The 12,936-nt window shown below is 37.2% G+C and overlaps 1 protein-coding gene across 6 annotated transcripts in view; it reads left to right on the forward strand.

Annotated features, from left to right (window-relative positions):
- OVCH1 (ovochymase 1) overlaps nucleotides 1–12,936 on the forward strand; it is a 90,776-nt gene that overhangs the window by 34,328 nt on the left and 43,512 nt on the right. For 5 of the 6 annotated variants that reach the window (XM_082419598.1, XM_082419600.1, XM_082419599.1 and 2 more), the window contains 3 exons: nucleotides 3,354–3,508; nucleotides 9,745–9,901; nucleotides 10,224–10,325. The exons of the other annotated variant lie outside the window; for it this stretch is intronic. In XM_082419598.1, the coding sequence (XP_082275724.1) occupies nucleotides 3,354–3,508; nucleotides 9,745–9,901; nucleotides 10,224–10,325 (414 nt within the window). The remainder of the gene's footprint in view (nucleotides 1–3,353; nucleotides 3,509–9,744; nucleotides 9,902–10,223; nucleotides 10,326–12,936) is intronic. 6 annotated transcript variants of the gene reach the window in all.

Here is a 12,936-nt window from a genome sequence, read left to right on the forward strand (position 1 = left end):
GTGGTCTCTGTCACAGCTATTCAGCTCTGCCATTGTAGCACAAAGCAGCCATGGACAATATGTTATAGAATGGAGGTGGCTGTATTCCAACAGAACTTGTCCATGAATCTTAAATTTTATACAATAATCTTGTCACAAAATGTTATTCCTTTTTAGATTTTCTTTTCAACCATTTAAAAATGTACAAATCATAATTAGTTCATGGATTGTAATAAATAGGCTTGGGGATGTAATAAATAGGCTTGTAATAAATAGGGTTTGGTTAGGGCCTGGCATGAAATTGGCCTGTTGGCTGGGGTTTGATGACCCCTGGGCTAGATTCTAGAGTTCTTAAAGCCATAGTGAAATACTGAAAGATCTGAATGGGTTGATGTTTGTGTCCTGCTTCTTTTCACTGTATAAAGTTATTTTCTTTTATATTTTCCTTCTGTTTATATGTCATTTAAAGTCTGTGAGCTTGCAGATGTAGAAGACAAACTTATGGTTACCAAAGGGGAAAGGGGGCGGGGAGGGATAAATTAAGAGTTTGGGATTAACATATATACATCACTATATATAAAATAGATAAACAACAAGGTCCTACTGTATAGCACAGGGAACTAAATTCAATATCTTGTAATAAACTATAATGGGAAAGTTTATATATAAACTATAATGAAAAAGAATATATATATATATATATATATATATATATATATATATATATATATAAACCTGAATCACTTTGCTATACACCAGGAGCTAACACAACATTGTAAATTAAATATACTTCAATTTAAAAACAAATAATGGTAAAGTCTGTGAGCTTGAAGGAGGTGAGATATCTTTGACCTCATACAGTATTCATGTTCTCAGCTTACTGTGCTACCTGCAGCTGAATTGCATTTTTCTAAAATCTTCACAACCACCATATGAGGAGATTTTATCCTCCCATTCTGCAAATGAGGAGATTATGGCCCTGAAGTCTAAGTAATTTGCTAAAATTCCATGGCTAATAAATATCAAAAGTGGGATTTAAAATCAGTGTGGCTCCGCTGATAAACCTTGAATGGCTTATTTGTTACACTTGGAATACAATCTGAACTCCTAGCCCAGCATTGAAGGCTCTGCATTGGACCTCCCCATACCTCTCCAGCCTCAGTTCCTCCTTTGTCCCCTTGTTGGCTGACCTTCAGGCACTGTGTCTTCTTTCTTTCTCAAGCTCTGTACTTTGTTTCCTTGGCCCCGGAGTACTCCTATTCCAGTCTTCTCACAGCCCCTCCTCATTACTCCATCCTCAATTCAAATCTTCTCTGACCCCTTTCTTGCAGCAGGACTGTCCTTCCTTCACTCTCTGGTTTTATCATCTCCTTGCACATAAACGGACTTGACATAATTTTACGGAATCATTTTCTACATCCCACCCCTTAGAGCGGGAGCCTCTCGAAGGCAGATCTCTGCCTAATTTACTGCTCTCTCCCCAGGAGTCAGTGTCTACCTAGCATAGAGGAAACGCTCAGTAAATTTTTATTGACTGACTGGCCTCAAAGCCCTTGAATAAATGTGCCTGTTCTTTAACATCTTCAACCTTCACCAACTCCGTGACCACCAGACGACGGAGGTGGTTACAGTTTTATAAAAGGTGAATTCAGTCTTTTAGTCTCAGAGAGAAAACAAGTTCTCAATTTTGAGACATGATAATAAGCAACATTGTTAGGGATGGCCCCTGAAAAGAGGATTTTAAATACATTAAATTATCTATGTATTAGATTACTACATTAAAAAAATAATAAGATTTAGAGTTGGACCTAGGCTAGGTCCTAGTTCTGTCCCATAGGTGCTGTGTGATTAAATCTTCAGAGCTCTGGCTTTTTCATGTGTGAGATTAGTGTGACAGCCCACCTCACAATGTTGTTGTGAGTATTAATAGCTTAGAGTAAAAAGTTTTATAAATATAAATATAATATATTAAGGAACTATTTACATAAATGTACATATAAATAAAATATAATGATACTATTTACATAAATGTAAAGTAATTTTTATTAATTTTTTCCAAAAAGTTATAGGGCTATCAAATACTGAACTTACCTTTTTTTAATTAGTCATAAATCTAAAGTGATAGAATAAGTCACGCAGGACACGTGTTAACATAGGCCTGCCTGAGGTCCAGGCGGGAGAAGAAATTCTTTAGTGTTCATCATCAGTGTCATCTTAAATTAGAGTTGAGATTAGGCCTCAGTGATAATGAAGGAACAAGAGAAATATGGTTTTGTTTTATATGAGCGCTACCGAGTCCAAGCTCCCTTTGCTCGCCCCACGACAGTCCAGCGAATCAGAGACGAGGCGTTGAGGCAAGGAATATGACTTTATTCGAAAAGCCCGCAGACCAAGAAGACGGCAGACTAGTGTCTCTGAAAAACCATCTTATGGGGTTTGGATGCCAGTTTCTTTTTTAGCACAGAGATGGGGAGGAGATGAGGAAGTAAAGTAAAATGGCCATAAGTTTTGCAAATATCCCCTGGAATGGCCAGCCTCGGGGAGGGGATGTGTTACTTTCTTCTTTCTTGCAGCCATCCACAGGTGGACAGGGTCCGGATGCTCCCCTGAACAAAGGCACTTTGGTTTAACATTCAGGTAGAGGGGCAGGGTTCCCCGAGGCAGGCCATTATGTACAGACAGTATCCTTTCAGTGAACGAAAGCTGCGGAAAGCAAAGGTTAAAGTAAAAGAAACAGATCCAACATGTAGTCTGATTTGGCTCTTCCCTGTTACAATTGGAAATCATATAAATATATTGTTGTTATGTAGTTATATGTTTACGTAAAATATTTACAGTTGACCTTTGAACAATGCGTGGGTTAATTCAAGTGTCATTTAGAGTCAGCCCTACATACCACAAACCGTGTAGTACTGCAGTATTTACTATTGAAAAATATCTGAGTATAAGTGGACCCGTGCAGTTCAGACCTGTGTTGTTCAAGGGTCAACTGTACCTGTATAAATATATAAACATATATATTTATAATATAAATTATCTGTGACACCAATTCATATCTTACTGAATTTCTCTTTCTGAATTCTTAATAGCAATATTTGAAACACTAAAATTTAAATCAGAATTAAGCTAGAAAAAAAGTGTTTCTGATCTTGTTTCTCCTGCCAATGGATTTTCTTCACCAAGATGTCACATCTGGAAATAAAGATGTCCTGCACAAAACACTGTGTTTGGATTCAGAATTCTGCATCAGCTTAGGCAAAACCGAATGATGGCAGCTGTGTCGGTGTAGAGCAAGTCTGAACTTAAATATATTTCTTTAACACCACTTGTTGCTTACTTCATTATCAAGCTCTCTTTCTGAATCTATTTCTTAGATGGTGGCCTAGCGAGTCGCTTACAGCAGATTCAAGTGTCCGTGTTAGAAAGAGAGGTCTGCGAACGCACTTACTATTCTGCCCATCCAGGAGGGATTACAGAGAAGATGATCTGTGCTGGCTTTGCAGCATCTGGACGGAAAGATGTGGGTCAGGTGAGAGGATTCTAATTTTGCAGAGGAAGATAGGAAGTTGTCATCTGTTGGAGATTCTCCTTAGACAGGAAGAATCTACTCTCAAAGCCATAGACAAGCATCTTGGCCTGTGCCTGCAGCATCACGCCACACCCCTACTCGAAAGCCAGTAGGACAATAGGAAGAGTGAATTATTTAGTCAAGCTTGCTGAGATGGCAGAGAGGAGACAGAAACAGCCATCAGTCAGAGGGGAACTGGGTACACAGAGGAGCCCATGAGAAGGTAGGAGAGGGCAACACCACTGAACTGGTCTGCAGGTGGGAAGCTGTGTTCAGATATACTTAAAGCTTTGGTAAAAGGGGAACGAGCAAATAAGGATTATAAGTTAGTGTATCCTACTTATGCCTTAAGAGTTTTATTGTTTCAAATTATTACTAAACTCCTGGGTACTCACACTTAATTTTCTACCACAGAATAAAATAAAATAATCATGAAGAAAATGAGAACTTTTGAAAAAATGGTCTTCATATGCAGCGGAAAACAAATCACAAAGCAGTAGTTTAATTTTAGTGATATCCTATAGGCACGAAGCTGTGCAGATGTATTCACACGTCAGTTGGGCAAGCATGCTATTGGCAAGTTCAGAATCAACTAAGAAAAAGACAGGATACAGGCAAAAGGATTACAAAACACCAGCTTTAATATCCACAAAGCTGACTGAGGAATATGCCTTAGGTATGCAACCAAAAAGTGTTTCCAGCACTAAGCAGCCCACCTTGAACACCTAGTCTGGACTTGAGGCAGCCTGCCTAAGGGAAAGTTGGGGTCTGTAGAGCAGACACACTTCTCCAGATTGTTGTATCATTTCATACTGGACTAGAGTAGAGAGGGAAGAAAGAATGAATCTTGAGTTGCAGCTTTTTGATAGTCCTCCCCTGCCCCCCCCCAACCGCTCCCCCCACCCCCCTGGCCACGAAGAAACAGAAACCAATGGATACCACCTCTATGGGGAGAAAACTGGGCTTTAATCTGGATAGAAGTATTTCCATTGGAAAAAATGAGGAGAGAAGGAAGGAGGTCCCCTCTTAACATTGAATATAAATTTAGTGTAGTTAAACCCTTTCCTTGTGTCAAGCACTGCCCAAATTCTGTTTTATGTTGCATATTGTAATTTGCATTCTTTAGAAGCAGACTCTGAGAGGAGGATTCAAGGGCAACAGTCTGCTTAGAAAGTACAAATATCACCGGTAGAAATGTGAGGAGGTGGTACAGGGAAGGGAAGGCAGCCCATCTATTGATGTGCTATTAATGTGCTGTGAAGCCAACTACCACAGGGAGGGACTGAGCTGAATCCTGCAGCGAAACTCTGGCAGTGATGCAAAACACATGCAGTATATTTATCCCCTCCCCTCGGAGGGGTGAGGGAGCTTCCCCAGAGTCACGGTTGGAGGGCTGCAGGGGAGCAGTTCCCGCAGTCTGAGCTGCCTTATGGCTGGGGTGGACAGGGCAAGGGCCCTCAGGCACACATCCGGCATGGATTGGAAGGTCCGAGGAACATGGGAAGGGCACTCACACCCTCTGCTAGAGGACATTACTGTTACGTTATAAAAATCCAATAGAAAAGTACTCTGAATTAATGTGTGCATTCTCCCCCTTCTGAGGGATGATTTTTCTTTCTTTTTCGCATCAGGAAAATTACAGATGGCTCTGCTGTCTCTGTCATGTTTAACAGCATGTAACATTAAGGGAAGAGCTTAATCTATCAAGAGCACAAATAGGTCCATGTCAGAGGTGACCCAAATACCATAATCTCGGTTGGTACCTATATTTATTTCAGCTACATCCAGCTGTCACTTTCGCTGCAGTGTGACTAAATTTACAGCCACTACAAAGAAAGGAAAATAGGAGTAGAGATTCTGACTAGATGTGGCTAGCTTTCTTTTATAAAGAATACTGAATTACTAAAAGGATGACTTCAGAAACTTGCTTTGATGAAACGGACTCTAATATTTCTATCAGGTAATTGGTTTTTACCCAAAAAAAGGGTTTTTACCCTCCTGTGTATACTCAGGGGCAATGGACCTGCTAATGTAATGTCTCATCCAGGAAGGTGAACATCAGACTGTTGGAATGCAGAGACATGGGAGTTTCAGATACACAGTGTAGAATCCTGTGGTTCTTTGCTCACAACAAATTTTAGATTTTTTTTTTTTTAATCTCAAGTTCTTTGACCTACCATTGATCTTTGTCTTCACAGAGTGATGCATGTTCTGTTCTTGCTGACTTTTCCAATCTAGTTCTTATTTCTCTCCTCTTGCTTACTGTTTTTCAGCCACATCGATTGCCTTCTGACCTCACACTTGCCACATCCTTGTCTAAGTTGCGGCCTTAGCCCAGATATTAATTCTGCATTAAAATGCTATTCCTCCAGGTTTTTGAAAATCCACCTCCTTCTTATTTTTCATGTACGAGCTCAAATGTTATTGAAACTACAAGTATATACATGCACATGTAAGCATACACACAGCTGCCATTGTTCTCAACTCTTCACTCTATTTCCTTTATGGCTATTATCACCATCTAACTTGTTTATATTCTTTTCCAGAATGCCTGGCTCACAGTAGGCACTGAATAATTTTTAAAATAATCAGTAGGTACCATTTGTTTGTTGAGGATTTACCATGTGCGAGGCCCTATGATAAGTGCTGACAATAAAAGATAAATTAGATAGGCTCCTTCCGTATCACAAAATGTTTGTAATCGACTGAAAAATTCTATATTGGGTATGTGTTCGTACTGAATGAATGAGTGAATAAAAAAACACCTGATTTGACATATCAGACTATTTTCAAACTGGAAGGGGCTCCTAAGTATAATCTTAAATTATGTGGGAAAAAAATTAGGCCCAGAGAAAATGTTAATTGTTCCACATTACAGATGTAATGTAGTCTGTCTCCTATTCCCAGTTCAGGATTTCTCCTGTGAAATTCTTCATATAAAATAAACAGCTACATCAAATATGTTATTAGCTCAGTTTATTTTATAAGACAATTAAATTAAAGGTTTAGTTTGGTCCTAAGTACATTTGTGTCAAAAAAAAAAAAAAAGTCCTGATAAAAAATCAGAAAGGCTGTCTTAAAAAATTGCAAATCCTATGTTTTAAAGCTTGGGGTTTTTTTTTTTCAGCTTTATTGAGATATAATTGACATATAACATTTTATAAATTTAAAATGTACAATGTGATGATTTTGATACACTTATATGTTGTGAAATGCTTACCATAGTAGGGTTAGTTAACACCTTCATCACCTCACATAATTATCATTTCTTTCTTGTGCTGAGAACACTTATGATCTACTCTCTTAGCAACTTTCAAGTAAGCAATATAGTATTGTTAACTGCAGTCACCATGCTGTACATAAGATCCCTAGAAACTGTTAATCTTACAGTTGGAAGTTTATACCCTTTGACCAGCATCTTCCCATTTTTCCCATTTTTTAGGTTTCATGTATATGTGATAGTATACAGTAATTCTCTTTCACTCTCTGAGTTTTCACTTAACATATTGTTCTCAAGGATCATCCATGTTGTCGCAAATGGCAGGATTTCCTTCTTTCTCGTGGCTGAATAATATTCCATTTTAGTATTCAGTATTCTCGTGGCTGAATAAATAAACAAGTAAGTAAACAAATATACATATAGACATATATATATAAAATACACACACACATATACTCCATACATCTTCTTTTTCCATTCATCCTTTGACAGAAAAATGGGTTGTTTCCATATCTTGGCTAATGTGAATAAAGCTGCAGTAAACATGGGGGTGCAGATACCTCTTCAGTATCCTATTTTTATTTCCTTTGGCTATATACCCAGAACTGGGATTGCTGTATCATATGGTAGTTCTATTTTTAATTCTATTTTCCACAGTGATATACCAATTTATATTCCCACCAATGGTGCAAAAGGATTCTCTTTTTTTTCCACATCCTTGCAAACACTGTTTATTTCTTATCTTTTTGATGATAGCTGATCAAACAGGTATGAGGTGATATCTCATTGTGATTTTGATTTGCATTCTCGTGATGTTGAGCACATTTTCATGTACCTGTTGGCCATCTGTATATCTTCTTTGGAAAAATGTCTATTCAGATCCTCTGCCTATTTATCAATTGCATTTTTTTGTTATTGATTTGTATGAGTTCTATAATTTTGGATATTAACCCTCTATCAGATATATGGTTTGAAAATATTTTCTCCCATTCCATGGGTTGCATTTTCATTTTGTTTATTGTTTCTTCTGATGTGCAGAAGCATTTTAGCTTGATGTAGTCCCACTTACTGATTTTTGGCCCTGTTGCTTGTGCTTTTGGTTTCATACCCAAAAAAACTGTTGCCAAAAACCAAGTCAAAGGAGCTTTTCCCTATGTTTTCTTCTAGAAGTTCTGCCATTTGAGGTTTTATGTTTAAGTCTTTAATCTATTTCAAGTTAATTTTTGTGGTGTAAAATAGGGGTTCAATTTTATTCCTCTGCATGTGGTTATCCAGTTTTCCCAACACCATTTTTTGAAGAAACTAGTTTTTCCCCATTGAGTATTCTTTGCTCCTTTGTGAAATATTAGTTAACTATATAAACGAGGGTTTTTTCTGGGCTCACAATTCTGTCTCATTGGTCTGTGTGTCTGTTTTTATGACAGTACCATACTGTGTTGATTACTATAAATTTGTAATATATTTTGAAATCAGGAAGTGTGATGCCTCCAGCTTTGTTCTTTCTCAGGATTGCTTTGACTATGCGAGGGTCTTTGTGGTTCCATGTGAATTTTAGGATCGTTTTTCTCTATTTCTGTGAAAAATGCCATTGAAATTTTGATATGGACTGCATTGAATCTATAGCTGGTTTTCAGTAGTGTGGACATTTTAACAATATTAATTCTTCAAATTCATGAATGTGGGATATCTTTCCATTTCTTTGTGTCTTTAATTTTTTCATCAAAGTCATAGTTTTCAGTATAGAGACCTTTTACCTCCTTGGTTAAATTTATTCCAGAGTATTTTATTCTTTTGATGCTATTGTACATGGGATTTATATATATATGTGTGTGTGTGTGTGTGTTTTGTTGGTGTATAGAGACACAGCTGATTTCTGTATGTTCATTTTGTATCCTGAAACTTTACTGTATTCATTGATAAGTTCTAACAGTTTTTTGGTGGAGTCTTTAAGACTTTCTGTATGAAAAGACTTTCTTGCCTGATTGCTCTGGCTAGGACTTTCAGACTATACTGAATAGGCATGGTGAGGGTGAGCACCTTTGTCTTATTCCTACTCTTAGAGGAACAGCTTTCAACCTTTCACTGTTGAGTAGAATGTCAGCTGTGGGTTTGTTATATATGGCCTTTATTATGTTGAGGTATGTTTTGTTTATACCCAAGTTGTTGAGAGTTCTTAATCATGCAAGAATGTTGCATTTTGTCAAATGCTTTTTTGTACTATTGAGATGATGATACGATTTTTAACTTTTACACTTATTAGCTTGCATATGTTGAACCACCCTTGCATCACTGGAATAAATCCCACTTGATTATGGTGATTGATCCATTTAATATACTGTTGAATTCAGCATGCTAGTATTTTGGGGGGATTTTTACATCTATGTTCATTAGGGATATGGGCCTAATTATCTTTTTTGTAGTGTTCTTTTCTGGCTTTAGTATGAGGGTAATGCTGACCTCATAAAATGAGTTTTGGAGTATTCCCTCCTCTTCAGTTTTTGGGTAGACTTTGAGAAGGATTCTTGTTTAAATGTTTAGTAAAATTCACTAGTGAAGCCATCTGGTCCTAGGCTTTTCTTTGTAGTGATGTTCTTGATTATTGATTCAATCTCCTTTCTTGTATTGGTCTGTTATGATTTTCTTTTACCTCTTGATTTGGTGTTAGTAGGTGGTATGTTTCTAGGAATTTATTTCTTCTAAGTTTATCCAATTTTTTGGTTTATAGTTGTTCATAGTGGTCTCTTATGATCCCTTGTGTTTCTGTGGTACCAGTTGTAATGTTTCCTCTTTCATTTCTTTTATTTGTGATTTCATTTATTTAAGTCTAAGTATTCTAAGGTATACAAATTGATAAAAATAAATCTTTAAGAAATTAAAGAAATATATTATGAATAAATTATTGATTATCCCTGTTCCAAAATTGAAAGCAGGAGTTCTGATTAAAGCAATTTTAGAACATGTTTTCTTGGTGTTTCAGGGAGATTCTGGTGGGCCATTAGTATGTAAACATGAAAAAGCTCCCTTTGTCCTCTATGGCATTGTCAGCTGGGGAGCCGGCTGTCCCCAGCCAAGGAAGCCAGGCGTATTTGCCAGGGTGAGTGTCTTCTTGGACTGGATTCAATCCAAAATCAAAGGTAAATATTTTTCAGATATTATAAAATGGTGCCTCTTTTTTTTAGAGTGGGTTTGGGGGAGGTGAGAGTGGTGGAAATCAGCATTATGAAAGAGAAGACCATAATATAGTATTTTATTTATTTCAGTTTCTAAACACATTAAAATGCACATTAAAATTCTGTAAGAATAAGTTCTTCCTTAGGCAGGTTATGGTAAAACTGACATTTCCTGAGGCTGCTTTAATCCTAGATTTGCATTCTCTTTGAAAAAATCTTCTCTGGAACAGACTACATTTTGTCCTTAGACTTTCATCTTTATTTACTTTTAACATGTTCTCCCCAGATGCAGGTCCTGTTTTACTTCAGATAAATAAAGAAAGCAAAATCTTAACAAGACAACAATTGCCACCACCCACACCTTCAAGAGACAGTGCATCTGGGCCAGGTAGTAGATGTTCATGTTATGCCATTAATATAGCTAGTAAGAATTTAGCAAAAAGCATTGCTCATCTGGATTCACTAATTTTCTTTCGAATACCGTAAACTGTGTCTTCATTCTGGTTGGTAGTTTAAGCTGAAAGACAGGAGAGTTGTTATTGTTACTGTCTAGGGATCTTTTCTACCCCGTAGATACAGCTGTTGCAGGTAAAAAAAAAAAAAAAAAAAAGTCTTGTGGTTGTGAACAGTGCTTGAATTTTGGAGACGTTCACAGAATTATTCTGACCTCTGAGCTATTTATTGCTACATGAACAAAGGCCCTTAGGCTTTCAGGTATCTTGCTAGATAAAGACTCTGGATATTAGATGACCAAGACCAGTATCAGTGTTAGTGTCTCTCTTAATTCTCCCCCAACTGTCAGTGTCTATTTGCTAATAGGATTTTTATTTTTAGTTAAAAGCAAAAAGGAACTGGAGATTTAGATGTTTGTGATAGATTTATAAGGAGATAAAAGTTCCATGATACCATCATTCTTGGTTTCCAAATGGCCAGAGTCTTTCCCTTTTCATCCATCTCTGCCCCAGCCATTCCCGTATACACTCAAGCCCAATAGACAACTAGAAAGAGTTGGAGGAAAATTGAAAAGGATGCAAGAGAGAAGGGGGAGATTGCTAGAGTGATGACCTTCAGTAGAAGAAAGTGGATGAGATCTAGTGTCCAGGTGGAAGGGTTGGTCTTGGATAGGAGCAAAGTGCAGTTTATCCATAGTTGCCAAATGGAAAGCAGAATATTTAGGCACTGCTGCTTTTTTTGTACATGTGGGAATGGGAATGGCAGTTCTCCTCTAATTGCTTATATTTTATTAGCACATGAAACAGAGGATTGTGGGAGAGGCTCTGAGGGTTTTGAGAGAAAAAGGAGAAAGTAGTAAACAGTTCTCAAAAAAAGTGACCAAGTGCATGGACTACGAAAATATCTTAGAATTGTTTGGCAGCATAAAAGCCTCTGAGATGAATGATCATAAATTTAGAGGGAGACTAATCAGTTAGTTTGGTTGTATGTTTTCCTCTGGAGACACTGAGGCGTACCACATAGATGCAGCCCAGGTGGAGAGTAGATTCAATCACAGTGGGTTTTTCCAAGTATACAAGAGTATAAGGGAATTGAGAGTGTGTGTGAGGAAGAGATTAAAATGATGGATGGTTGGAATTTAAGCTAGGAAAAGAGTGAAGCAAGGATGAAAAGTTAAGGAACAAGAAAAGGTGGTGGGATAGATGAACTACAGGTCTCGAAAGGTGAAGGAGTGTTGGTGTAAGCTGAAAAATAGAAGGTTGTGGTTGGAGATGGTGGTTCTTGAAACTGAATTTATGCAAGGCTTGCAGTTATTGCTAATGACCAGGTCTCTAGGGGCTGACCCTTTGGAGGAGTGAATGAGGTCAGGTGAAGGACAAGATCATTGGAGGAAAGTTGAGAAACTGAAAAGATTCAGTGCTGGAATCATCATCTGTATGGCTGTTGAAATCAGCAAGATAATATGGTAGGAATAGTGTTGGAGAAAATGACTGCTAAAATCTTCTAGGAATGAAGTGGAGTAACTCAGGGACCAGTTATGGGTGGTACGTTCTGACAACACAAGAGTCAGGAGTCAAAACAAGAGTCAAAGAGCCATATTTAGATTAAATTAAATCTGGAATTGGGGTTGAGATGGAAAGCAGACTTAGGTTTAAGATCATAAAACCTAATGATTTTGATGGTTTAACTGAATAATTTCAATGAGTGCCAAAGTAAGTTAATGCATGTTAAGCACTTAGAAGAGGGATGGTATGACCCATGATGAGGGTCAGTAAGTGTTGTGGTGTAGTGATCATCAAGTGTGTTCTTTGAACTGTCCCATTCAGACTATTAGAAAATGAACATTGTTAAAATGCAGAGAAGATATTTCTCATTTGTATGTGTTCAGAAATACTTATGCATACCAAAGAACTTCCAAAGTTTTACATATAAAAGGGTATTGTTTTATTTTACTTCTATGAATATTCTATGAGAAAAAGTGTTAGGATTCTGCCATATTTAACACCTACCCACTCCCACCACTTGCTTTTTATACAGGGGAATGAATGAATCTTAGTAATGGTTTTTTGAAATTGTTACCCCATTTACAAAAAAATAGTGAATGATTGGGAATTTATGACTTTATATGATTCAGTTCCTTTTCTTGATCTCAGTCACAAGCTCCATGAATGTAATCATTTGTCCCAACAAGATAAGTGCTCAGCGAAGTCAATGAAGCTTTTAGGAACAGATCTGCAGTTGCATCTCAAAGAAGGAAAAAAATGAAAACAGGCTGGATGCAATGCAGTCCACTGTGCATTTTCTAAGAAATTTTTAAAATTCAGTTAAAAGTCATTTTAAGTAATTATTGTTTAAATTATACTTCTACAACCTCATTTCACAAAAGTAGGACACATTAAATGGGATGATCATTTTACCCAAGAACTTGTAACTGATGGTAATTGTTTTAATTTTCTTCTTGCAAGCCTAAATTATTCAAGTTTATGATAAAATCTCATTTTTCTTTGTCTTATTTATGTGGTCCCTGGTGTCCCTATTTTCTGAAT

The sequence above is a fragment of the Balaenoptera physalus genome, assembly GCF_965194825.1.
Source record: "Balaenoptera physalus genome assembly, chromosome: 13".
NCBI classification, from domain to species: domain Eukaryota; kingdom Metazoa; phylum Chordata; class Mammalia; order Artiodactyla; family Balaenopteridae; genus Balaenoptera; species Balaenoptera physalus.